The following is a 26,988-nucleotide window of genomic DNA, read 5'->3' on the forward strand; positions in this document are numbered from 1 at the left end:
ACTTGGGATGCAGAGCTAGGAGGATCTCTAAATTCAAGGCCATTCTGGTTTATAGACCAAGTTCCAGGGCCTACCTCAAAAAACCAAAAAGAAAAAAAAAAAAAAAAAAGAAAAGAAAAAAAATCCATATAAAGCCTGTTATAACAAAAGGGAAGACTATTGTAATTTCTTCTGTAAGAGTTATAATCTCAAAAATGCTGACATTGGGGAAAAAAAAAGCCTGGAATTGAGCCAAAGAGAAAAGCCTTCAGAATTCCTTCTAACACCCTCATAACTGAAGGCTAGTCAGGCAGCACTGCACTGGGAAGTAATCCAGAGAAATCCAGTCTACCAAACATGGACATTGTGACCTAGATGAGCAGTAAAAGACAGGGAGAAAAGGAAAGAAAATAAAAGGCGTCTACTTACCCACACTGCAGAGCACGCCTCAGGCAGATAGGAAATAGAGCCTTATGGAGCAGCTCAGCCGTATCACATACACAGTGTAAGCTTGGTGTTAGCGTCCAGCATGCGACTGTTTGTTTTTTTGCAAAAAAGAACCCCAAACAGGTCGTCCTCTTTTCCCTTTGTGCATTTGTGCTTAAACTCCAAAGGGTTAGTGAAACTTGTAAGCAAGGATGTCAGTTAATCAGAACAATACTTTACATGAAACACACACAGTACAGGGACACATCATGCTCAATGTAGTGGTGCTCAGCAGCTTGTCCTTGTCCTTCTCTTCCCCCTCCCACCCCTCTTTAACTTTTCAAAATGAGAACTGGATGTTCTCAGCAAGCAATTGTTAAAACTTTTCACATACTCCCTTATATGGTGAAGCAACAGCCACTAGAGTGGGCTGCTTTACACTGAAAATTCCATAACAGCACACACTTCCTGGAAATGTACTATCAAAGCAGGACTGCTTCTATCCTGTAGACTTTATGAACTTATAAATTTATATCCATGTTTCAGAATCAAGTATATTTTGTTTTGAATAATCATTTTTTGAATCATATAGAACAAATATGATTTACCATGATAGCTGTCTCCACATAAACTGGCCATTGCTTCACAACATAGGAAATAAGCAGGCAAATACACTGTATATCCCAGAGACACATGTATATAACTTGGTTAAATGCACACACACACACAAATATCCAGAAACAACTTAAGACAATCGACAGCAACTATAATGACTTCCATGTGGTTCAAAAGTGAAGGTGAGGTGAGAACTGGTAATGTGCTATGTGATAGGATGGCCATGAATGGTGAGGGGAACCAGCGTCTCAGTCAGTGAAGTTCACTCTCCCTGGTCACGCTACAGAAGGAAGAGGGTTATAAGCATGTTCTTGCCAATATCCACAACCCTTGGCTATCAACTCTTGGGTGACAATGTCTCAAAGGAGTATAATCTTATTGACCTGTGATCAGATACAAATACAGAATTTAAGTTCTCATTAACTGTTTTCCAATATGCAATGGTAAAATGTGGATGGAGGTGGGAGTAGACCAGAAACAGAGGGTTTGCTATAAATGCCCTCTGATATTTTTGACTGACCAACACATCATGGAACCCCAGGAAAGAAACACATGACAAATGGCTGCTAAGGTGAGGTTAAATATTAAGTCACATTGGTCATGGCAAGCTAGTGAACATGACTCTCAATCAGCAAAGCCACTTTCATACCATTTAAAATACTTCCATAATATATGGAGCCAAAAAGTAAAAATACCTTTTGTTCCGTCTGCTGAGCCAACTCGCTTTGGAGCTGCTGGAGTTGGTTTGCAGAACCATCACAAAGGTCATGGTAAGTCTTGTTTAGCACACACAACTGCTCAGAGATCTGTGCCTTCTCTCCTTCTGAAAGCCTGAAGGATGAAGCATTATATTTCTCTCAAGGGAAGAATTCTCCAAACTATATTCAAAACTGCTATATTGTTGCCATGAATAGATTATCTGAATACATCCAGTCTCTTATACTCAACTTTGGCATCTCATGATTCTTAGTGATGTCAATGCTATATAACTCTATGCTTATAGTGCTGCAACTGTAATCAAAATGACCTCCTTGCTTTCTTAGCCTTACTCATATACAACAAATTTGGATGCTGAAATAATATAAAATAATTGTTCAGTTAAATTATTAGACCTAAAAATGTATGATATAGTTTTATTTTATATGTCTTTACTCCTTCCACAGTTATTTTCATTTTAAACAAATTTAAATCTCACTTAGCTATCACCTACCTAGTCATCTTTAATTTGGTGAGCACATTGCTCATCACACCCCTTTCCCCTTGTTTCCTCTCCCAATCTTAGCCATTTTTGTTTGGTTTGGGTTGTTTTTAAGAGATCAGGTCTCTATGTAGCCCAGGCTGGGTGAGCTTAAGCTGGTGACCCTTCTGGGTTAGCTTCCTGTGATGGGATTACCACCATGCAATGCTTACTTAACTCCAAGTTTTACTATTCAACCACCTTTGCTTTAGGCTGGAAACAAGATACTGTCACCTAATATCACCATGGGTTTGTCACCACAGCTATTTATTTCCTGTCATCCTAGAGGTTCACCTCTTGAATCTGGTGAAACCTAAAAGTTGGTTGCCTCCCCCATATTAATTCTGAGAATGAACTATGTTAGAATTTCCTACAAACTGATTGAGATTCCCCCAAGCCTTCCTTGACTCTTCAAATTGCTCTGAGCCTATCATTTTCTCTATTTATCTTCAGTTTATCTCTGGCATCTAAACCCTGCAATGGATTTCCTTAATCAGGTCTTTAATATTAGTCTTGCCTGTCCACTCATTAATTAGATAAAAACCAAATCTCTAAGATCCCACATGATGTCAAATACATCCTTTGAAGGAGGAGGTATCCCATAGACAGTAGAAATCCTACAGGTTTATAATTTTAACTGGTCCTTAGTATGTCCCTTAGAAAATCCAGGTGATAGTCCTCGGTTAATCCCTTTATCACTTTGCATGAGCACTACCCTAATCTTCAATAAACCCTCTATTTAAAAATAAGATACAGACAGACAACTAGCTATTACTTCTCTTCCTTGGACCTCACCCTTGACAATGTCACCTTGACACACCCCTTTCCCCCACACTGCAGGGGAAAAGTTGTCTTGACTGCGGATTGAGACTGTACTTTGGCCCGGTAGTGGTGCACGCCTTTAATCCCAGCACTTGGGAGGCAGAAGCAGGAGAACTTCTGAGTTTGAGGCCAGCCTGATCTACAAAGTGAGTTCCAGGACAGCCAAGGCTATACAGAGAAACCCTGTCTTGAAAACAAACAAACAAAAAGACTGTACTTTGTACCTACCAATTACTTCCAACCTCTCTCGCTCCCCTCCTTCCTATTAGCTCTTTGCTGAACTTAAGGCAGTCCATGAACAGAGGTAAGTGTCTTCCACCTTCTAAGTAAAAGGTCTGTGAGAGGGCATTCTGTTTCTCATTTCTTGTATTAATGCCTTCCTTTCCTACAACCACGCTTTAGGAAAGGAGTTGAATTTCAGTTCCTCGGCCTCCTGACCTCTCATTTGCTTACGGTTCATCATACTGACTCTGACTTCACCCAACTTTTCACCAATACCACCAAAAAGTTCCAACAGCCAAATATATTGGATATTCATCCATCCTTCTTGACTTTTGAGCCCTCCCTCCTCTTTTGAACTTTCCTGGGTGCTGAGGTATTACTCACCAATATTTTCATAGTCATGTTAAGTTTCCTTTACAGAGAAGACCTGAAAGTCCATTTAGGTTAATTTACCCATATGATTTCTACTACATTAGTGACTTAAATCTTTGTCTCTTTAGACTTCTGTAATTATTTCCAAACTTCCTACATAACTGCCCATTGGGAATCTTTGTTGAGTGTAACTAAGGAATGAAAAGGAATCTATGAATCTTACTACATCCTAGGCATTTCCACTCACTCCTATAGGCTCTATAGGAGGTTCTATAGGCTATCATAGCCAACAATGTCTAAGTTATATTATTCTGCAGCTCACTCCTGGGTCTGTGTTTCTTATCTGTGTGAGTGGCACCATCATACAGTCTATGCTAGAAGCCTAGAAGGGCTTTTGTTTGTTTTGTTTTGAGATTATATATTGTGTCTCACTATATATAGCCTTGGCTGGCCTACAGCTCACTATGTAGATCAAGCTGGCCTTAAATTCAGAGCTCTCCCTGCCTCTGCTGGGATTAAAGGCACGAACCACTAATCTAGCAGTTTTTCTAATGATTTTCCATGTGACGAAACCCATAGATTCACCATCATTAATTTCTTTGTAAAAATGGATACATTTATTTATTGTATGTGTATTTGCACAGGCACATGCAAATACAGAGGGCAGAGGAAAATCTGGGCAGTTATTCTCTACTTCTACCCTGTTGATCCTGGGGATTGACTTCAGGTTAATTGGGCTTGGGGGTAAGAACCTTTATGTACTGAATCATCTTGCTAGCCCCTTAATACCTCTTGAATCTTTGTCAGCTTTGTAATCTACTGCATTTCTTGCATTCATTATTTTACACTTGCCTCTCATCCTCTAAAATTCCCCCATGTCAATCATATTTAAGATTTCTCCCCAAAGCTGAGAAGGTTAAACAAAACAAAACAAACAAAACAAAATCTCCTCAGGCTCTTGTAGGAATTCTCCAGACTAACTTCTCATCATGACTGGGATTCAGCAAGTTGCAACGGTCAGACTCAGGCTGGAAAGATGGCTCAGTGGTTAAAGAACTGACTATTCTTCCAGTGATCCTGAGTTCAATTCCCAGCAACCACATGCTGGCTTACAACCATCTGTAATAGGGATCCAATGCCCTGTTCTGGTGTGTGAAGACAGCTATAGCATACTCATATAAATAAAATAAATAAATCTTTAAAAAAAATAAAACAAAACAAAACAAAACAGAAAAAAGCTCAGACTCACTTATGACCATGCTTGGCTAAGAAGATCTGTGAAGTTTTAATGGCCTCAGAAACTTGTTCTTTCTTGGTTGTCAGTTCTTCTGCCAGAACCTAGTAATAGAAATAAAAAAAGTAACTGTTTTTTTTTTTTTTTTTTCAAATTCAAGACTTAAGAGTCAAACATGATTTCAAATAAAATTTCAAAAAACAAGGAGAAAATACAATCTAGGTCAGGCATTATAAATGGGCTACAGATGTTTAAAAAGGTAAGTTTAAAAAGGTAGCTGAAGTTGTTTGTTGAAAGTCTTGGAGTTAGCCTTTTCTAAAGTGAGAATTGTCTTTGGAGCAGCCAATGGGGACTGTTCCATGCATGATTCCACCTGTGCAGAGAGAGATGCGCATTCTACTCACCTGCTGCTCCAAAATGGCCTTCTCAATGTCTGCAGATGCACTAGTGTGAGATGAGGTAGTTGTTCCTTGTGTATTTCTTGCCAGAGTAGACACCCAACCTAAAAGATCTTTAACCTTCTCCACATGTTCTTGCTTTTCCTCTTCTACTACTTTCTGTAACAGGAAATAGAAAGTCAGTACTGTGATCAGTGTCTCACTAGGCTGGCCTGGTGTTATATTTCCAAAGCCAGATAGGAAATACATTGTCCTTTATATACAGAATCTTGTGAGCTTAATAATTTTTAGAACCATGAGAGAACAGAGAGACTACATGGAGTAAGCATTGACATAATGGACAAAAGATATATATTACTATCTCATTTCCAAGGCGAGTCTATGTATGAGTATTTGAAAACTTAGCTTGCAAGGATTTTTGTAATTACAAAAAGATTGCATACTTTCTACAAAGGACCAAAACAGGAATGGAAATGTATATTATATACACTAGAGTCTATTTCCAAGAAGTTCACACATAAACACACGTCTAAAATTGTTTGTATGCAGTGTTGTACCTTTGTTGATACATAGTTCTTATTGAAATCATTATATCTAGTATAACATATTAATATAATATAAATCACTTTCTATGCCAATTCACTTAAATCTATTACATTATTTTTAATAATGTCATGGCATTTTACTGTACACACTATGGGGGTTTCTAATATTTTCCTCCAGCAAATTATGCTTTACTGAAGATTTCTGCTTATCCTATGTGGTGGTTTGAATGAGAGTGCATCCATAGACTCATGTTTTGATTACTTGGTCCCCAATTGATGGGATGGGGAAGGACTGGAAGGTGTGGCTTTGTTGGGGGAGAAGGCTCAGTGAGAAAGGATTTGAGGTGTCAAAAGACTTGTAATTTCAACAGTATGTACTCTTCTTCTTCATGTTCATAGATCCAGATGAACTCTCAGCTCCTGTTTCAGTGTCATGCCTGCCTACCTGCTGCCATGCTTTCTCCATTGGTGATCACAGACATTAACCATCTGAAACTGCTGGCCCCAAATAAACTTTTCTATAAGCTTACTTGGTCATGGTTTCATACCCTAACAACAGAAAAGTGTCTGAGACATATCCCTTTCTCTAATGAAAATATTTAAAGGTGGAAGTGACAGGCATATTTGTATATTTGGAAAATTTCACCCACTAAAATTTATTCAAAACTCCGAAGGTTACTCAAAAATGATGCAGTGTATGTTAAGAAACTAGTTGCCTGGTGCCTATGCCATTATCTGAGGTTCTGTTATATGGTGGTTTGAATGAAAAATATCCCCATAGGCATTTGAGCACTCAGTCCCTGTTACTGGGTGTTGTTTGGACAGGTTATACCGTCTTTAGCAAGTGGAGCCTTGTTGGAGGAGTGAGTCACTGGGGGAGAGCTTGAGAGTTTATAGCCTCTCCTCACTTGGCATTCTCCATGTTTCCTATGGTGTAGATGAAAATGTGATCGATCACACAGCTTTCTACACCTGCCACAATGATGAGCATAAATATGATGGGGACAAATCTTATATCTTTGATAAACATGTTGCAGAAAGAAAGTTATAGTGCTTCCAAGAAACAATAATACACATTAAATAAAGTGCCTTTAAACAAAAATACACATAAACCAGGCTGTGCATGTGAGCTGGGGCTTGTAGAAAGTAACTATTTCCTCTAGGAGCACTGGCTTAATGAACCAACAACCAAACTTTCTAGAACATGGTCACTATAAAAAAAAATGGCTGCATGAATTTTATTTATCTTTTAAAAGATGAGGCATGGGAATTCTAGTATGTATTAATAGATCAACTTGAAGACTTGGTACATGTTAGCTACAAGCAATCCTAATGAGCTACACCCTCTGCTTGAGGCATAGCATTTTGTTGTTATTGGTTTATCAAGACAGGGTTTCTCTGTGTAGTCCTGGCTGTCCTGGAATTGCCCTGTAGATCAGGCTAGCCTACTCCTGCTTCTGCCCCCCAAGTGATACACCATCATGTATCATGTATTAAAGGGATACACCATCATGCCTGGTGAAGCACAGGATTTTTAATCATTCTTTCAAAAGAATGGGGACCCAACTATTCTCACCTCTTCCTCTTCCAACCGCCGGAGAGCATCACTGATATATTTTACATGCTGAGTTGTTAATGTCACCAAAGCTGTGTATCGAGTCCTCAAGTCCATGAACTATAGTTCAAAAGAACAATTTAGATAAGTTATTATCCAGAAAAGTAAAATTCAACAGTTGAATAAGGAAGAAAGCAGAAAGATAAGACAAATGAGGTTTTCTTTTTTTTCTCCATTAATTTATTTATTTATTCACTTCACGTCCCGATCACAGACCCTCCTCTCTTCCCAACCCACCTTGCACAGCCACTCCGCCCACTTCCCCTCAGAAGACATGGTTTCCTCCCCTCCACTCACCTCCTGTGTGATGGCATCTGAAGAGGAAATCATGCGGCGGCGCTTGCCTGGAGATTTCTGCTGTGACTCCACGAAGGCTTTGTATGTCATAAGCTGCAACTCATAGTCCTAGGACAAGAGAAATTTGACTTCCATTACTTAAGATCATAGCTAACATATCACACAACAAAAACTTAGTGTTTTCTTGCTGGACTACATTAGTGTTTGTTTAGACTACAAGTTGGCAAATATTGGGCCATCCTACTTGTCAGAAATATTGATTCTGTCTCATAAATTGAGTGTGACTATTTATAAAATAACTTTACTTACACTTATCTATGTATTTATTGGCCAGGGCCTTATGTAGCCTAGGGTGGTCTCAAACTTCCAGTGTAGAAAAAAAAAAAACAGACCTTGAACTTTTGATCCTCCTGCCTAATCCTTCCAAATGCTAGCATTAGAGTTGTGCATTGCTAAGTTCAGTCTTACATGATACTAGAAATTGAAGCCAGAGCTTCACACAGGCAAGGTTTCTGTCAAATGAACACTGCCCACTGCCCAGTTCTTATTCTTTTATTTTAAAAAAGTATCATAAAATATGATTCTTTTGTTTTGTTTTGTTTTTCGAGACAGGGTTTCTCTGTACAGCTCTGGCTGTAAGTCATTAGGCTTGGTGGCAGTCTCTACATCCCCAGGGTGTGTTTTTAATTATAAGAACTTGTTTTTTCTTTCGAGATAGGAGTTCTCTGTGTAGCCCTGGCTGTCCTGGAACCCACTCTGTAGCCCAGGCTGGCCTCGAACTCAGAAATCCGCCTGCCTCTGCCTCCGAGTGCTGGGATTAAAGGCGTGCGCCACCACACCCGGCTATTATGATTCTTTTAAATTTTTTCAATGGCCATACAAAACAATGTGTGGCCTAGACTCAGCCTGTGCATCATACCTTGCTGAATCCTGAGCTTTTAATCAGTGATTTGATGTAATTCTTTGATCTCACTCTTGGAGAAACTGAATTTCAAATAGAGAAAGTGGATTTTCCTAATTCAGTACAGATTAGAAACTGTTTTCAAATCCTTTCCTCATTTTACTTCATATCCCGTGCTTCTCCTGTAACCTGCAGAGTGCTTTCTCCCCACCTTCCAAACTCTCTTCATTTTAACAGCCCCTTATTCACTTATTTATCTTACTACTTCTACTCTCATGCTCCTTATACCTTTCCCCTAAAGACAAGGTTTCTCTGTGTACCCTTGGTCATCCTGGGACTCACTCGATAAACCAGGCTGGCCTCAAACTCAGAGGTCTGCCTGCCTCTGCCTCCTGAGTGCTGGGATTAAAGACCTGCATTACCACTGCCTGGCTCCTGATACCTTTTCTAAGAAACAAATATGATCACCTTGTTCCTATGACCAAAATCTTTCAAGGATATAGGCCCAGTTTCTCAAACATCAATACGTGTAGAATTCATCTAGGGGAACCTTAAAAAAATGTGGAACCAGATTCAATAGGTTGAGGGCATTTCAAGTAGCATCTCAGGTAATAATGTCATTCCTGGCTCAGAGACAGCCTCTAAGGGGTGGGGGCTCTGGCAGAGCTCTCATAGTCCGTGCAGAGAAGGACTTACAGTGATAATGTAGCCTTCCTAAGCTGGAGATCATTTATTCCTTCTGGGATATGGTACAATTACCTTCACAATAGTAGAGTACTGCTGGGAAAATTTTTGACATTGGTCCAACTTTGTCTGATTTCTCTCAATTTCAGCAAAGAGTTCCTAGAAACCAAAGTAACACACATTATCATTGACTACCATCACTCAGCAGTGAGAACTTACCATATTCTAAGGTACTGAATCTCAAACCTTAGAATCATCACAGTAAAAAAGACTAGTTAAGTCACAGACTGAAGGGCTAGTCCTACAGGTTTTGAGTTGGGCCCAGGAACCTAGATTTCTACCATGGTTAAGGTGATACTGATGCTGCTGGTCTTGGAGCTACACTTTGAGAACTACATTCCTTTAATATTTTACATGTAGAGCCTCATGTAGTTTTAGCAATGACTTCATCAGGCAGTTTAAAGGAATAATAAACTGGGCCATTTTAAGGATAAGGAAGTAGAATACTGAAAGGTGGTTAATTTCTTAATGTTTTCTAGCTAGTAAGTAGTATTAAGCCAGGCCTGTAATCAAGACAATTAAAGTCAGACCTCATGTACTTAATAACATGGTATTAAAGTAAAACACCAACCAAAAATGCTTTAAATCATTTTCTTCCACTCATAGTTTTTCAAGCCCCTACAGTCCAGTCCTAGTGTAATAAAATATAATATCAAGAAATAAAATGGAGATGTTTAATAGTTTCAATAAATAGCCATAGAAAATCAGGATTAGAGGACCTAATGGGTCTCTCTCTGGCCTAAATGTAAAATCAGTATCTTTTTCAAAATCACAAACAACAGAGGGGGCCTAGATGTCTGCTCATTTGGAGGAGGTTTAATTGCTGCAGTATTGTCATCTTAAGATGGGCTAGATTCTATTTTGTCCCTTGTTCTGCAGACACACTCACCGTCTGCTGACTAAGCTGCTCTGACAGCACTCTGCTATCCTCTGCCTGGCCAGGCTTCATCATTTCCTGCTGGGCAGTGGTTTCCTCAATCCACTTGATGAGAGTTCCATGGCAGGCTCGGTAATCTCTCAGAACTTCCTGGATACTTTCTACCTCAGATTGCCTGTAGGAACAAATGCAAGCACTGTCAAGAATCCTAATGTTAACACAAATAGAGAGCAGCCACTCAGGCCTCCAGGTGGGCTCAACCATGGAGGGCGGGATTTCACTTGGGGATAAATGATGCAAGGCAGAGTGACGTCTGTGACAGGGTCCTAACAGTAAGTAAAACTAATCCTAAGAGCTCCGAGAAACCCTATGGAGTCAAGCATCTCAAGATAATGCTTGTCAAACTTACCATTTACATCTTTACTTTACAGACTATTGTTAGGGTAACAGGATTGTGATTTATAAAGACTGTAATTTCTTGTAGCAGGAAGTGATGAAAGATAGAGGTTGTTATCTTTAGATATCTGTCAATCTCATTAGCTTTAGGGTAGTAATTTAAGTAGAGACAATACAGACTTATATGAGTTGATTAAACTCCTGTCTGTCCCTGCATATTTTCCTCTCCTCCTTAGCCTAAGAAAGAAGAATTTTCTGTCTCTACTAGTCATATCTCACATCATAAGCAAGACATCAAAATGACAGAAGTGACTTGAACCCACTAAATCAGCAATTGTGAAAGAAGTCATAAATTCTATAAAGCCTCATTCTAAAAATAGATCAAATTAGATTCAAGCCTAATAAAACAAGAACGAAAACCTAAGTTCTCTCCTTAGGAAAGGGTCATCATATAACCATTCAAGTCCATATTAAAAAGAACACAAATCACTTGAGATGTGGCTAAGTGAAACCTGTCTAGTACATACAAGAATCTAATTAATCCCCCAAACTAGGTGGGGCACTGTCATAAATGGCTTAATCAGATAAGGGATGGCACTACCAACAGTATTCCTGCTAGCTGAAAGCAAGCCTGGGATATAAGGGTGATCTGGCTGAGGTACCTATCACCCTACTGATTGTAGGGTTGATTTAACTGATCCAGTTGGCTAAACGGATATCTCTTTCCTCCCTTACTGCTTTATTTTCATGTGTGACCTTTCCAACGCTGTTTTCCCTTCCAAAACAAGCTCTCAAAATGAGCTTCGGGCTAGGGTTGTAGCCTAATGGTGGACCATATGTGCTGGGTTTTAAGTATGCCTTACAATTGATGATTCCAGTGTTTTCTGTGGCTTATCATGTTCAGAATCCATGCTGTTTTAAAATTCTACACACCTCTGTATGAATTTCTACTTTTAAATGTGAATGTAAAAATAGTTGATAGTTGACCTTACCGGGTCTCCAGCTGGGCAATGACACGGTGCCACCGCTCCTGTAGCTGAGAACCTTTCTCCTGATAACGCTCCAAATCCAAGTTTGGCTCTGATGCTGGGTGCCGGGGCTGTTCTGCCACTTTCTTGGCCTTAGTGATTTCCTCATCCAGAACCGAGAACACTGAATTCTTGTCCTTCACTTCACTTAGCCAGTGCTAGAAAAAACACAAGAAACAGGTTAAACATTTTCCTTGCTAAAAGAAAACTAAGGCAAGCAAAAGGACAGTGTCTACAGTAGAGTCACCCTGTTACCTGTGACCCAGAAAGCAGGCCCAGGAAAGGCCACTGCTGAGGACAGGCTCAGCTTTCTTAATGCACACTGGGAGATCTGGGACACCATATGGGAAAATGGGCAGATAGTTTTCCTGTTTGAAACCTGACTTTACTACATATTAGTTTTGAGACCAAGCAAAGTTATGTAGCTGACTAGGTCTTGGTTTTCTCATCTGTCAAGAAACAAAAATTCACTTCTCACAGCAGTTCTTGAGAGTCCAATGAAGTCACAGTAAAGTACTTTACAACGTTTCTTTGATATAAAGGTTGGGTATGTTTAATTAAGCCGTGATTGGACGGGTGAAAAGGCTTCCTTTTCTCTTCCCCTTTTACTAACACATTATTAAAATACATTAAAACAACACTGTGCCTAATCCAAGTGCAAACATGAATCAGTGTCAAGTTATCCCACCCTGAATCCTCTGTTAACCCAAAACAATTGTGCATCAACCTCTTAAGAAACTAGAGAACCGTGGGTGGGTAGGGGATTGAAGGGGTGGATGGGGGACTTTTGGGATAGCATTGGAAATGTAAATGAAGAAAATACCTAATAAATAAATAGAGAGAGAGAGAGAGAGAGAGAGAGAGAGAGAGAGAGAGAGAGAGAGAGAAAAGAAAAAAAAAACAAAAAACCTAGAGAACCAACCTGTAAGGTGGTCCGGTGGGACTGCAGAGCGGAGAGGTCTGCTGGCACTGCTTCCTCTTGACTCAGCTTGAACTCATAACCCTTGACCAACAGCTCAGCATCCTGTATGCTACGGACTATAACGTCAATTGTCTTTAACCTGCGGGGATAAGATCAACTCCTTCATTAGCACTCTACTTTTTTCACTCTGAGGCAGGATTTCTCTACGTAAACCTGGCTATCCTGGAGCTTACTCAATGGACCAGGCTAGCTTTAAACTCTGTGATCCACCTGTCTCTCCCTCCCAAAGGCTGGACCACAGCATGCCAAGAACTTGAGTTCTAAAATGTGGATTACTTAAGCTCAAACTTTAAATTGCCCAAATCAGTTTTACCACATTAAATGATGACAAGCTTTTGTATAAGTGAGAAAGCCTGATCATGCATACTGTTGGTTTGAGCTAATTCAGAGTGAAATTCTAAGTGGCACTAAGATAGGCCACATGTGGTAGCAAGAAGGAGTGAGACCAAAAGTCTACTTGAAACAAAAGACCTAAGATCTGCCATTGCTCAAAGTTACAGGTAGAGATGGGCGAGGAGGGAAAAGAGTTTCAAACACTAACGTGTGGTACAGTTTTAATTCTTTGTCTCTTTCTATTTTCCTTATTATCTTTAAGTGTTGTTTCTGGAGGTGTCGAATCAAATAAAAACGTGATAAGAAACAGACCTAACAATTCAAGTTTATTCCTCACCCATAACACTGGCATTTGTTATTGTAGTTCAAATAGATTTATTCCATGTTACTTAGGAACTAAAGCCAAAATTTCTCAGCCTAGACACCTACTCTTCAAGAGCTGCAGTCTTTCAGATCATTCATTGAACAATCTCAATAGAAAATGACTGCCCTTTGGATCTAAGACTTCAGCTTACTCAGACTGATAGTAGAGAGATCACAGACATGGTACTCACTTATTCAGATAGACAGTAGACAGACCATAGACATGGTCCATCTTCTCTACCATCAGGTTCAGCTCTGAGCGCAGAGTTGTGGCACTTGTGCCTGATGGAGATTGCTGGAGAAAGACGTTGCATTTCATAGAAATAGCATCCAGGTCAGATCTCAAATGTTGCAAATCCTCCTGTGTGTGCTATCAGAACAAAATGCACAACAAAGATGGAGACACAGTGAAAAATGTTAGAAAGTAGTCCTATTTGCAATTGGAAATGAATCAATTCAATTATGTATTTGAAGCTTAAATCCTACTCTTCCGTAGTAAATGGCACTTCCACAGGCTGCAGGGATGGATGAATTCCTGAGCAGGGCTGACCTAAGCCTATTGCCTCACTTCTTAGAAGCCACACATTTACTTCCTAACTCAATCTAAAAGGAGTTACTCTTCCTCCTGCAGCTCACCTCCTGCTCTGCAATCCTCAATGTGATGTCCTGCCTGGCATCTCTGTCAGTCTTGGAGCTGGCTGGAGACTGAATTTGTTTGAGCAGTCTTTGCTCACACTCCTCCAGGCGTAGTCGGATATTCTTTAGCTCTGAGATGTATACCTTGGCCAAAGTCTCTTCTTTGTCCTCTGTGAACACACAAGCACAGGTCACTAAGCTCCACCTGAAGACAATAGAGCTAATACAAAGGGCACCACTGGCTCCAGCAGATCAGAAATCTCATTGATGAAAGCAAGGTCTTACGTTGGAAATATCCTGCCTGACCTTCAAGTGTCTGCATTACATATTAGCATTAAGGTTCTGAAGAAATGTGACGGGGGCTGGCGAGATGGCTCAGTGGGTAAGAGCACTCCCTCCCTCCCTCTCTCCCTCTGCCTTGTGTACACACCATTCTCCAGTGATTTCATCAGGTGCTGGAAGTGGGTTTTACAAGCTTCCACCTCCTCCTCTATTCGCAAGCGATCGGCCACAGAGAAGAGGGCAGACTCATGGCTGTCCTGTAGAAAGTCTTCATAGTGGGCCTGGAGGTTCTTCATAACCTGGTGGCACTCTCCTGGTGCTAAGGAACGAAGCTAAAGACAACAGAATACAATAGAATAGAAAAATACCACTTATTCTCTCCTTTTTTTTATTGATTCTGTTGACTCTATAAACATATATTCAAAAATGCACAAATCTGCTGGGCATAATGGCACACATCTTTAATACCACCCACAGGACAGACAAAAGCAGACAGAGTGAGTTCCAGGCCAGCCAGGGTTACGGAGTGAGACTTTGTCTTGAATGAATGAGTGAATTACTGTAAACATGTTGATTTTCAATAACCAAATTCATCTATATAATCAACATTCTAATCTAAACAACATTAGGAGCAACCCCGCCCCATACTATCCCTCAAACTCCACTGTACAATGTTCCTTGTCCTTCCCACATTCACAGTCTTACTAAATAATCTATGTTAGCCTTGAACTCATAATCCTCGAGTCTCAACTCCAGGGGCTAGGATTACAGAGGTATGTCATTAGTTGTAACCTGGATGTAAGTTAATAAAAGTAGACAAGTGGTCACGCACTCTATACTCTGTGTATTCTTACACAAGAGTGGCACCTTCTCCACACAGCGAGAAAATTGTACTCTCTTACTTTCATCTGCCATTTCTTTACCTCTCAAACTGCTAGTTGCTAATGGTCTCAGGTCCCTAATTCTGAAATAGCATCCTGGACTCAACCATACCTCATTGTTCTGGGGGAAAAGTTTCAGAAATGAAAGAACTACTTCTGACAAAGCTTACCAACCAGGTATCAGCCAAAGGCAACAGCTTCCCAATTACCTTTTCTAAGTTCCAGGTCTGTACTGTATCAAGGTCCTTTCGCAAGTAGTTCCAGGAGATAAGGCTTTTGGTGTTAATGTGTAGCTGGTGCCAAAGGGCCATCACCTTCTGGTAAGACTGTTCCACCCTAGAAACAACAGAAATAAACTACATGTCAGAGATGTGACTGCAGAGGAGAGCTCTGTGCTAAGCAGGAAAAGAGAGCTAGTTTTGACTACACAGATAATTTTAGAATTGATTGTCATATTTGATTTGGCTTATCTATGGAATTACATCAGAATATATTTCCAATAGAAGCAAAGTTACCTGAATGTAAGATGATTACAAGAAGTCAGACAGAAAAAAAAAAAAATGACAAGGAAAGCAAGAATACAAAGAATATAGATAAAAATATTCCCTTTAGAACTGTTGGAAGACTGTACCAACACTTCTTAATAGTGATTTATTGTGCTCTACATAGTCAAAACATGCTGAAATAGCAACTTAAGCTCACTTGGGAAACGAGATAAGCACCCCATGCCTACTTCAATCTAAAGCCTAGAGGGCTTGCAGATAAACATACATATACTCATGGAACCATTAAGTTATCTCAAATATCTTCAAGGTGAGAAGAAAATATGAGACACAAAGTATAAGACAGGAAATCAGGCATCAGGAGTGATACAAATTATTGATATAGAATTTATAGTTACTTTTAAAAAATCCATCAGTTTATTTTTCTATATGTGAGAAATCCCACAGGAAGTTCATTTAAGTGGTAATCTCAAAAGAAGAATAAAACACAAAGAAAAAATAGAAAACAAGGTATTAGAGAATGAGCCTGGGTGCCCCAGTGTGATAAATGGAGATTCCTAAGAACAAAACAAATCAACCAACAACTCATCCACTCCAAACACAGAGGACAATACAGATAGAAGTGAAGAATATCATATTAGATGAAAGAATCCGGTCTCATAGAAACTAGTATTCCATGTGTACTTGTTCATTTGTGGAAACTAAGGGAGGGGAGAATGTGAGACAGTAACATGAACCTGGATTCCTGGGCATAGAAAGACACAAAGGCAATGAAGGTGAACAAGTACACTCAATGAAGCATCTTGCTTGTATAATACATACTATTAAAAAAAAGTATTAATTCAGGAATTTTTTATGAGATCTGAAAGAAGTCCCAGATTTTGTTCATGTCCACTGAATAGAGAGAGACTCATCCAAAGACAGATCAGAAAGAAGAGTTTAAAGGTGCTATACCAGAGAAACTAAGCTTGCATTTAAAAGGCAGAAATTCTTAACTATTCCTCATCATTATGCTGGTAGAAAAAGATTCTACTCAGAAGCATCATGAAGATGGACGAATATAACAGTTTTGTACACTTGTTACAATTGCTCACTACAAATGGTGACTTTTTACTGCTATATACTCTTTTAAAAACCAAGATGCCATCTTTGTCACTAAGTTTACAGAGAACATGTTAAGTCGATAGAGAAGACTTGGAACCTAGGAATCAGTGGTTACAACTCCAAGGATACATAAATAGAACCCTAAGATGAGGGGCTGGTGGGATAGCTCAGTGGGTAAGAGCACCCGACTGCTCTTCCAAAGGTCCAGAGATCAAATCCCAGCAACCACATGGTGGCTCACAACCATCCGTAACGAGATCTGACTCCCTCTTCTGGTGTGTCTGAAGACAGCTACAGTGTACTTACATATNTAACGAGATCTGACTCCCTCTTCTGGTGTGTCTGAAGACAGCTACAGTGTACTTACATATAATCAATAAATAAATCTTAAAAAAAAAAAAAAAAAAAAAAAAAAGAACCCTAAGATGAAGGTGACATAAGTTCTAGAATCAATCTAGAATCAGGCCTGCAGAACAGATCCACATGGGGAGAGGACAGCAAAATGGGCCAAGAAAGGGTTCCAAGAGAAGAAAAAGGTGAAAGTTATCTGTGGCAGTTGGCAATATTGAAAAGCCTTTTGGAGGGAGGGAGGGAGGGAGGAAGGGAGGGAGGGAGGACGGACGGACTTGGAAATATGTCTTTAATATGCAAATAGAAAGATAAGCAAACCCAAATGGAAAGTGTTACTGTAAGGAAACAATTACTAACGCACTGTCTGCTCACCTATTCCTTCATTCTTCTAACTCAGCAGCCATTTACTGAGAACCTAGGTGCCAAGAATGAATCTAGAATGTACTGAATTGTTGCAGGGTTTTTGATCACATTGTGAACCTTGAGATTGTGTTATTGACTGAAAAAAAATTGTCAATAGTTGTGGCACACACCTTTAATACCTCTGGCTGGAATACAAATATACTCTAGGTACATACCTTCAATCACAAACAATGAAGGCAAAGTTAGACTGTACAAGGAAGCACCTCTGTTTGAAAGTGATGTCTAATCGAGTGGCAGACCAAGTGACAAATCAGAGAAAGGTGTGACAGAATAGTCTATGCCCAAGCTATTTAAAAGAGCAGTAACTGCTAACCCTGCTATTAACCCTGAGCTACTTAACTAATCCAAGCTACTAACTGAACTATTGCAAGGGCAGTGAAGAGAAATAAAAAGAGCAAGAGATAGTTTTACTGGGAAAATTTTACAGAGACAGCGAGACACAGGTGAAGACAGAATGAGCCAGAGAATGAGAAGCCAAAAGATTTAAACAAATTGCCAAGTTAGTATGAGACCAAGCAGAGAAATTCTGGAAAACTGAGAGAAGCCAGATTAAATCAGTCAGCTTAGAGAGAAGTTTGAGCCAGAACAGTTGAGTTGAATCAGCCAGCAGGAGTTCAGAAAGAACTAAAAAGGGTGAGCTTATTCAGCAGTAAGACTCCAAGGCTGAAAACATTCTAGGTCTAGATTAGATTGTATGGAGGCTAGAAGCTTCCAGGACTAGGCCTAGGTTAGCAGACAAAGCCTTGGAGACAACAATTACTACAGGAGAATAAAAAATACTTTACACTGGATTATTTCACCTGAAGAACAGGTTTATTAAAGATCTACCTGGCTGGCAGTGGGACACTTGATACACCTAATGAGGTCTGTACCAAATAGCACAGGGCCACAGTTACCTGCTGGCCATTTCAATGGCCTCCTTATTTGGTGGGGGAATGAGGAAGCAAACTGATGGAACCATTGCCTCGTTCCCTGTAGGGCTGATCACCTTCCATTTGGTCCTCTGAGAATTATCTTCCAGCACACATTCATCATTTTTGCAAATAGTTATCTAAAAAGATAAAGTCACAAATTATTGCTACAGAGAAATCAACAACCACTACTGATGTCTGATCCTAAGACTCTGTGGCATAGCTAAGAAAAACGTCTTCTCTCAGTGTGATGGCTTGTGTATGCATAGCCCAGGAAGTGGCACTGTTAGGAGGTTTACTCTTGTTGAAGTAGGTGTGGCCTTGTTGGAGCAGAGGTGTCACAGTGGGTTTGGGCTTTAAGACCTTCATCCTATCTGCCTGGAAGCCAGACTTCTCCTAGCAGCCTTCAGATGACCATGAAGAACTCTCAGCTCTTCCTGCACCATGCCTGCCTGGACTCTGCCATGCTCCTGCCTTGATGATAGTGGACTGAACTTCTGAGCCTATAAGCCAGCCCCAATTAAATATTGTCCTTAAGAGTTGCCTTGGTCATGGTTTCTGTTCACAGCAGCAAAACCCAAACTAAGACAATCAATGGGTAAAGGTCCTTGGTTGCCAGGCAGGCCTGATAATCTGAATTCCATTCCTGAAACCTACGTGGTGGAAAGTAAATTCAACTACCAAAGGTTCCCTTCTGACTTACATTCACACAGGAGCACATGTGCACCAGGGCATTCATGTGTCCCTTACATTTATACAAGCATACATCTAAGCACAAAATAAATAAACATTTTTCCTTAGGCCCAGTGCTTGAAGAGTTTGATGTGCAAGTATGAGAACCAGAGTTCAGATTCTTAGTGTCACATGAGAGCCAGGTGGACAAGACAGACCACCTGTTATCCAAGTGATGAGGACGCACAGGAAGAGATCCCAAGGCAACCTGGCTAACTAGACTCGCTCAGTCAGCAAGCTCCAACTACCAAGAATCCCAACCTCAGTAAATGAAGCGTAGCGTGATACAAGAACCTCTGTCCTGTGCATGCACAAGCACCCTTGCGTATACATATTCCATTTAAACACATATACATTCATGCAAACACACCATACATGCTTACATATGCAAAATATAAACACTGTGTTATCAAGGCACTATTTTGTTCACTGTCCCTTGCAAGTATGCTCAATAAATCTGTTTCATTCTTAAAGAAAAAGAACACAGGGAGTAGGAGGGAGGACTGGCTCACTATCACTTAGTGGGGGCCCCTGAAACTTTTAAATCCATGTCCCATCAAATAAGTCAAGGAAAGGGGTATTGACCAAGCCCCTGTTGCATGTGGAGTGACTAACATGTGAGTTCCAAGGAGACCCTAAGCCATCAAGAATAGTCTCTGTGCCAGCACCATAGAGTAGGGTTGCCCCCATGCTCTTCCTACCAGGCTCCTGAAAACGCTTCATCATTTTGAATCATCAGTTCTTTACCTTAAGAGACAAATAATAAATGTGATCTGTTTTAGAAACAGAAACCTAGAGACCACTCCTAATTCATTCTTTGAGTTTTACACTATGTAGTCTGGCAGGCCTGAACTTACCCTCCCTAGTCCTGGAATTATAGGTGTATATCAACATAATCATTTCACTCCGACTCCTGTACAATAGAGTTTTACTCAGTGCCATGCTATGTGTATCTCCAAAGTATAACAAAGTCCTACTCCATCAACATTTAGGCAATTAATGAATGACAATGCCAGTCACTAAGGTAAGAAGGATTTGGGGTTTTTTTGTTTGTTTGTTTTATTTTGTCTTCTTTTTTTTAATGATAAAAGAGATATTTTTATACTTAATTTCCTATTTTCAAACACTCTTAAATAGGACTACTACTACTTCTTCTTCCTCCTCGTCCTCCTCCTCTTTCTCCTCCTCCTTCCTCTCGTTCTCATCTCCTTCCCTCTAGAGCCCAGGCACCTGCTGCATGCCCACCTCAATCTGCCGGTAGTCACAGATGGCCTTCACAGATAAAGTGCTCTTCAGCACATGGTCTGGATTGCGTGGCTTTAGCTGAACAATGGTTTTTGATCTCCCAACAAGACTGGCAACGGAACTCTTGGACTGTATAAGCTGCTCCTTTTCATCCTATAAAATAAGAAAACCAAAAAGACATTAATGATGGTATTCTGAGTCACTAAGCCAATAATGAAAATGCAGTGCTCCACCCCCTAAGAGAATATTATTTCTCAGCTATGTGGGGATACTCAGTGGAGCTGCCTTATGTAATGATATAAACAAGGATAAAGAAAAAAGGAGAGACTGTCTGTCTTGGTTCCAAGGCTTTTGTACTCTAACTTTGCAGCCCTTCTCCTTGTACTCTAAACAATGACCAATAAAGCCACATGCAAGAAATAAAACAAAACAAAACAAAACAAAACAAAACAAAACAAAACAAAACAAAACAGATGTCTAGCTGTCAAATACAGCTAGGTAACTAATTAAGAACTTCCTCAAGTACAGCTCAGAACAAATGCTGTTGGTGAAAATGTCATGACAAATGACTTAGGATTAACCTTGCCGTGCTGTGTTCATATATATATTTGATTGGGTTGAATGAAGTATCATGCAAAGTCAACATTCTAAAATCTCTATAAACCCAATTACCTTAAAAGTTAATAAACTTGTCAACAAAATTGGTAGCAGTATACTACCAATTCCATTGGAGAGTAAATGGTAACTTGTTATCTACTGGCCAGAATGTTCCAAACAATGGTGAGGCATGAAAGTCCCCAGAAAGAGAACTTTCTTAGGATGGACAGGGGTTCGATAAGAGTAAAGAGTTAATAATGTTAAGAAATACCATTAAAGGATTAAGAATATGCAGGTAAAGGAAAAGAAATTCTTAAACAAACTACCTGTGCCTGTCCCCGGGAGCATGATTGGAAGAAATACAACTTTAACTCATTAGTTAAGAAAGAGGGATGGAGTAAATCAGGGAGACAGCCACACTTCTATAGTTGCGAGCTGGTCTACCCATTCCAGTTTCCTTGCAATAAAGATGTCTAACCCACAAGCCAAATATCTCTAGCTCCGGAGACCAAGTGCTCGTCGTGGTAAAAGCTCTGAAAAGAACCAGAGGCCAGGACAGGTGCTCTGGAACCTGGTGAACAAGCTGAGGAGCAGACCCAGGTGTGACTCCATGTCCCGATGATGCCGCCAACCCGATGCCCCTGACCTGGAGAAGAGGTAACAGAGCAGCGAGCACCCTCCTTGAGAAGAGAAGATATGACAATTCCAGAGGAGTACCCTATGACCGGAAGGTACTCTGTGGGAGGGAGGAGATCAGAGCCAAGGATGACATTCCTCCTTCACACTCGCAGTACCTCCAAGAGAGACATTTCAAAGACAGTAACTGTAAAGTCAGGTTTTATCCTTCATTCCAAGTTAACACTCCATGTAAACTGGATGTAAAGCTACTTATGGGTTCACTATGTCTGAAATTGTTATTAAAAAAGAAAGGAAAAAGAAAAAAATGAAAAGAAAATTAGGCCAGTACTAACAGTGGTACAGTGCTTGCATGTCATGCACAAGACTCTTTAAGCATGAACCTCAATTCCACAAAAATGTCCTAGTTTCACCCACAAAATAAATTAATAAATAAATAAAACTAAAGGGAAGCAAAACAAAAATGCCTTGGGTTATTCTGGTTCTCATATTTAAACTCATCTCCTGAGATGCACACATAATACCCCAGCTGCGTACACCCTGAGATGCAGCTGGGCCCTGTCTTGCCAATTCTGTATAATGTGTAATATTACATTAAAAATTGGGCAAATAGTGTATCACCTATAACTGAGATGTTAATGTTGGCCTTAGTATCTAAAATCAACTTTCTAATATCTCATTACCTAAAGAAACAGTCAAGGAGGGGAAATCTGGCTCAGATTTCTCTTTCTGTGTCTCAAAAGAGAAAGAACAAATCTGATGTCACTCACTGCCCTTCAGCTTGGGCCTTGGCCCCACTGACTGCAATAAACTAGGGGCGATGCAAAGGAAGCACAGGGCAGTCAGCGGCTCAGGGAGTCGTGACAAGGACTCTACCTCAGCAAATCCAAAGAAAGCCCATTAGCAACTTCTTCAGAGAAGGAAAGCAAAGAGATGACAAAACTCACTAGACAACTGGATGTGAGCCACACTTCATTGTAAGAAAGACCCGCTGCCCTAGAGCTTTCAAGGATATGAATTTCAGCAGCAGCTGACACAGTTTACTCTGTTTCTCAGAAGCAAAAGTCCCCACCAAGGCAACACCCACCATGGAGTCCTGGAGCAGATCCTCCAGGCGAGACAGACTGGTGCTGTGGTCGCAGGTATATTTCCGTTTGATGGAGTCTTGGAGGTTTCTCAGAAATGACTCCAGGTCTCGGGCATCACTGAAGAACTATGGAACAAAAGGAAAGGGTGGCTAGTGCTCAGTGCCTCAGCACAGGAGGAGGCTCACAAAGAAGGAATCTTATGTGCCAAGCACAGCAAAACTGATTGCACTCTCCTGGACCAGAAGTACAAACGAGAGGCTTTAAAAAGCCACCTCAGTAAAACGGAAGTGATGCATTCAAGTAAAACTCACTAGTTCCTATATGAATGCCAGCCTGTCTAACCCTTCTTGATTTCTGTCTAGTGGCAGCACTTGGCCTGAGGCCTATTTCATGAAATAACCTAAAAGCTAAGTAAACTAGCATTTACTTCAATAATGTAATTATATGACCAAAGAGACAAACTTAAAAGAGAAAATAACTTATTTCCTCCTTCATCTTCACCTGAAGCAAAATGTATACTCTTTGATGTGATAGGATGGGGGGCAGGGAAAATCTTAATATTTTACAGATGTTCTCTTTAAGGGGTAGTCCATGCCTCCTTCTCTTGAAGCTGGGCACCATTTGGGATTAAACAGCCTCCTTCCTAACTAGAGCAACCTGCAGCCAGGTATATGACAGCAAGATGAAGAGAACATAGAAGAGAAAACCCACTCAGTAGAGCCCAGTACAAATAGTTGAAACAACTATGATTTTAGAGTCCATTTGTACTGTAAAAGATAAGTTTGTTGAGGCAGGATCTCATATACCCCAAGGCTCACCTTAAACTTCTGATCTTCCTAACTCTATCTCCTGGGTGCTAGAATTACAGTGTGTAGCATCCAGTTCTACCATATGGATATATTTTTAACCTAATGTTTGGCATAAATGGGTTTACCACCACCACCACCACCAAGACCATACCTGGAAGTAAGCTGCATTCTCTTTTACATGTTGTTCAACACACAAGCACAGCTGCTTCATCCATTGCAACTGGGACTGGACAGCAGCACTATATGCCTGTAACAGCCAAGCACATGTGCATGAGTCTCCCAGGCTCAAAATATATGTGTGAGGCTCTTTCCAAGTACAATCCTGCTACTGAACGAGGAGAAATTGGAGAGGCATCGCTGACGGACAGCTAGGCAATGCTTCTCAGGAGAAAGAAGCTTGCCTTTCATCCAACACAGATGTGATAAAAAGGGGTTCCCCAGAAAAAGCCTCTTCTATATTCAAGTATAATTAAATGACCAAGCCAGAAAAAACATAGCATAAATCAATCAATAAATCAATCAACCCTTCCTGATTCTTCTACTGTTTCTCTTCTCTGGATAATAGCACTATATCAACAAGTAGGATGTGGGACTAGAGGTGGCTCAGTGGTTAAGTGCATTAGTGCCCTTGCAGAGGACCTGGGTTTGGTTTCCAGCACACACATGGTGGCTCCCAGCTCTCAGGGGATCCAACACCATTTTTAGGCATCCACAGATACAAGGCATGCATGTGGTACACAAACATATATGGAGGCAAAACACTCATACACATAAAATAAAAATAAAAATCTTTTTAAAAAAGGAAGATGAATCCGTTACTTTTAAATGATGAAGAGTTGTTTTAAAAAAAGACACAAGCTCTTTCTTTAATAAGTCAAAAGTGAATAAAATAAAGAAAAGAAAAGAAGCCAATATAAAAACAAATGATGTGAACCAGGTGTGGTGGCCCATGCCTTTAATCCCAGCACTTGGGAGGCAGAGGCAGGCAAATTTCTGAGTTTGAGGCCAGCCTGGTCTACAAAGTGAGCTCCAGGATAGCCAGGGCAACACAGAGAAACCCTGTCTCGGAAAACCAAAAAACAAACAAACAAACAAACAAAAAAAAAAAACAAATTATGTGGAATTTCACCAGGCCTTGGAAGAACAAAGCTCCTGATCTCAGAATTTTTATCACACTACCTTTTAACTTCACACATTTTATAATCACATACCTCTACTGTTTGCTTAGCTGGGTGGTTCTCAAGTGACAACAGCTCCGCTGTATCTTGTAGAGAACGAAATACATCTTGTTTCCCTTCCAGTTCCATTGTCAACTCCTGCAAATTGAATTTAATTTTATAGAATAAATGCTATTGTGGAAGAAGAAGCAATAAAGAAAACAATGCTTCCTGCCTGACTTTAAGGAGCCTATAAAAGGATCGATACCAAAATATGAGGTATAAACTGCAAATGCCTAGGTATCTCAGAAAAGGGCAAAACCCATGGAATTAAGGGGAAGGGACTCACAAAATACAATAGGACCTGAGCTAGCCCTGAGTAGACTGGGAGAACTCAGGAGGCACAGAAAAGAGCAAACATGGTTAGGAAGGCTAGTGAGCCAGCACCATACAAGTACCCCACACTGGAGACAGAGCACTGGCAGGCAGGCTTTGCTTCACTATTTTCTCAGCTCAAAATGTCCTCCTCTGACATAAAATTCTATTAATACAAGACACAATTTAAATGCTGGCTTTTTTATGAACTCTTATACCAGATTTAATATTTTCTCCTTTATGTTTCAGAGCACGTTTTGTGTATGTCTAGCGGCCTCATAGTTTCCACACTCATTATTTACAGCATCAGAACATCCAGTCTTTCCTCTTCTCTTCAGAGGCTTCCTACGTCCTTCTCTAATCAGGCAATACTCACAGTTTTTACTAACTGTAGATTAATGGAACTAAACCAACCAAAGCGGGTGCTAGTAGAAGAGTGGACTGTTTGCATAAAGATGCTTTAAAACCCTGTGTATGGAAATACTGAAAGTAGCAAAAAAATACTCCCACTTACTTGTCTACTTCTTCATTATAAAGAATAGAAGGCAAAGCAGGAGAGATGGCTTGGTGGTTAAAAGCACTGGCTGCTCTTCCGGAGAACCCAGGTTCAATTCCCAACACCCACAGGGTAGCTCACAACTGTCTGTAACTCACATATGTGGTACACAGACAATATGCAAGCAAAATACCCATACATATAAAATAAGTATTTTTTTTTTTAAGTTTAAAAAGGAGTGGGGAAAGAGAGAGACAGAGACAGAGAAGAGGGGGTGGAGAGAAGGAGGGAGGAGAGAGTAGAAGGCATTGCCCCATTAATGATGAATATTCCCGACCATTTTACATGTTAAGAGATAAAGACCAAAATGTTAATAAAAATTCAACTATTATAGAAATCTAAAAGTACAACTTATTTAAATATTAACTCTTGTATAATAAGGCACTTTGCTTAGATTAGCTTATTAAGTCTTACTCAACTTTTTATACAGCCCTTTCAAATAGTTCTTATCCCATTTTTACAAGGACTGAGAGAGACTAAGTGCCTTGCCCAAGGTCACAGACCTAGCTAGTGGACAAATCAGAACTTGAATTTAGATTCATCACACCCTGTAATCTTAACAACAAAGCTGTATTAATTTCTGAAATGACTCTACTTGCAGACTGCAGATCTATCTACTCATAACATAGCTTTCTAAATGAATCTACTCAAGGGCTCTTGCTCCTCCACACACATTTCTCACAGAACAGATGCGATGAGCAGAGTCCCTGCTTCTACCTGTCATCACGTTAAGTCTATAGCAGTGGTCCTCACCCTTCCAAACACTGTAACCCTTTAACACAGTTCCTCATGCTGTGGCGACCCCAACCATAAAATTATTTGTGTTGCTACTCCATAACTGTAATTTTGCTACTGTTATGAATCGGAATGTAAATATTTTTGGAGATAGAGGTTTGTCAAAGAGGTCTCAATACACAGGTTGAGAACAGCTGCTCTAGAAGCAGAGTCTTTGCAGACTACTTCTCTGTCTCCTGCTACTGCTATTAAACATGACAAAGACTGTGTGAGACTTACAGAGAAGTAGGTTTTCTTGGCTGAGATATTGGGATTACTGTCACTCCAATCACATGCTAGTTCCTCTTCCTCCTTCCCATTCAGCCAGATCAGTTCAGCTGTGGCTCTGGAGACAAATTTGTGCAGGCTCTGAAGGTGCCTCATTCGGAAGCTAGAAGTCTCCTGGACAAAGCATGAGTTAAAAGATTAGACTGCTAGCCTGTGCACCTGGAGAAGACAACACAGCAACATCAGGAAGGAACATCACAGAAAATGTACTAAGCCTGGTGCTTTTGCATTAAAGTGTTAGTATTTAAACCTAA

At 40.2% G+C, this 26,988-nt stretch overlaps 1 protein-coding gene across 4 annotated transcripts in view; it reads right to left on the reverse strand.

Moving 5' to 3' along the window:
* Positions 1-26,988, reverse strand: part of Macf1 (microtubule actin crosslinking factor 1) — a 338,558-nt gene that overhangs the window by 128,380 nt on the left and 183,190 nt on the right. For 3 of the 4 annotated variants that reach the window (XM_029476566.1, XM_029476567.1, XM_029476563.1), the window contains 19 exons: positions 26,687-26,848; positions 24,796-24,900; positions 23,736-23,831; positions 22,775-22,900; positions 20,455-20,607; positions 18,463-18,617; positions 15,395-15,521; positions 14,453-14,636; positions 14,023-14,192; positions 13,578-13,756; positions 12,631-12,769; positions 11,673-11,866; positions 10,297-10,459; positions 9,423-9,506; positions 7,763-7,870; positions 7,427-7,525; positions 5,312-5,464; positions 4,923-5,011; positions 1,716-1,851 (listed from right to left, as the gene is read on the reverse strand). In XM_029476566.1, the coding sequence (XP_029332426.1) occupies positions 1,716-1,851; positions 4,923-5,011; positions 5,312-5,464; positions 7,427-7,525; positions 7,763-7,870; positions 9,423-9,506; positions 10,297-10,459; positions 11,673-11,866; positions 12,631-12,769; positions 13,578-13,756; positions 14,023-14,192; positions 14,453-14,636; positions 15,395-15,521; positions 18,463-18,617; positions 20,455-20,607; positions 22,775-22,900; positions 23,736-23,831; positions 24,796-24,900; positions 26,687-26,848 (2,622 nt within the window). Of the gene's footprint in view, positions 1-1,715; positions 1,852-4,922; positions 5,012-5,311; positions 5,465-7,426; positions 7,526-7,762; positions 7,871-9,422; positions 9,507-10,296; positions 10,460-11,672; positions 11,867-12,630; positions 12,770-13,577; positions 13,757-14,022; positions 14,193-14,452; positions 14,637-15,394; positions 15,522-18,462; positions 18,618-20,454; positions 20,608-21,377; positions 21,384-22,774; positions 22,901-23,735; positions 23,832-24,795; positions 24,901-26,686; positions 26,849-26,988 lie in introns of all 4 variants that reach the window. The other variant, XM_029476565.1, reaches the window with a different exon arrangement.

Source organism: Mus caroli, chromosome 4 (genome assembly GCF_900094665.2).
Source record: "Mus caroli chromosome 4, CAROLI_EIJ_v1.1, whole genome shotgun sequence".
In the NCBI taxonomy this organism is placed as follows: domain Eukaryota; kingdom Metazoa; phylum Chordata; class Mammalia; order Rodentia; family Muridae; genus Mus; species Mus caroli.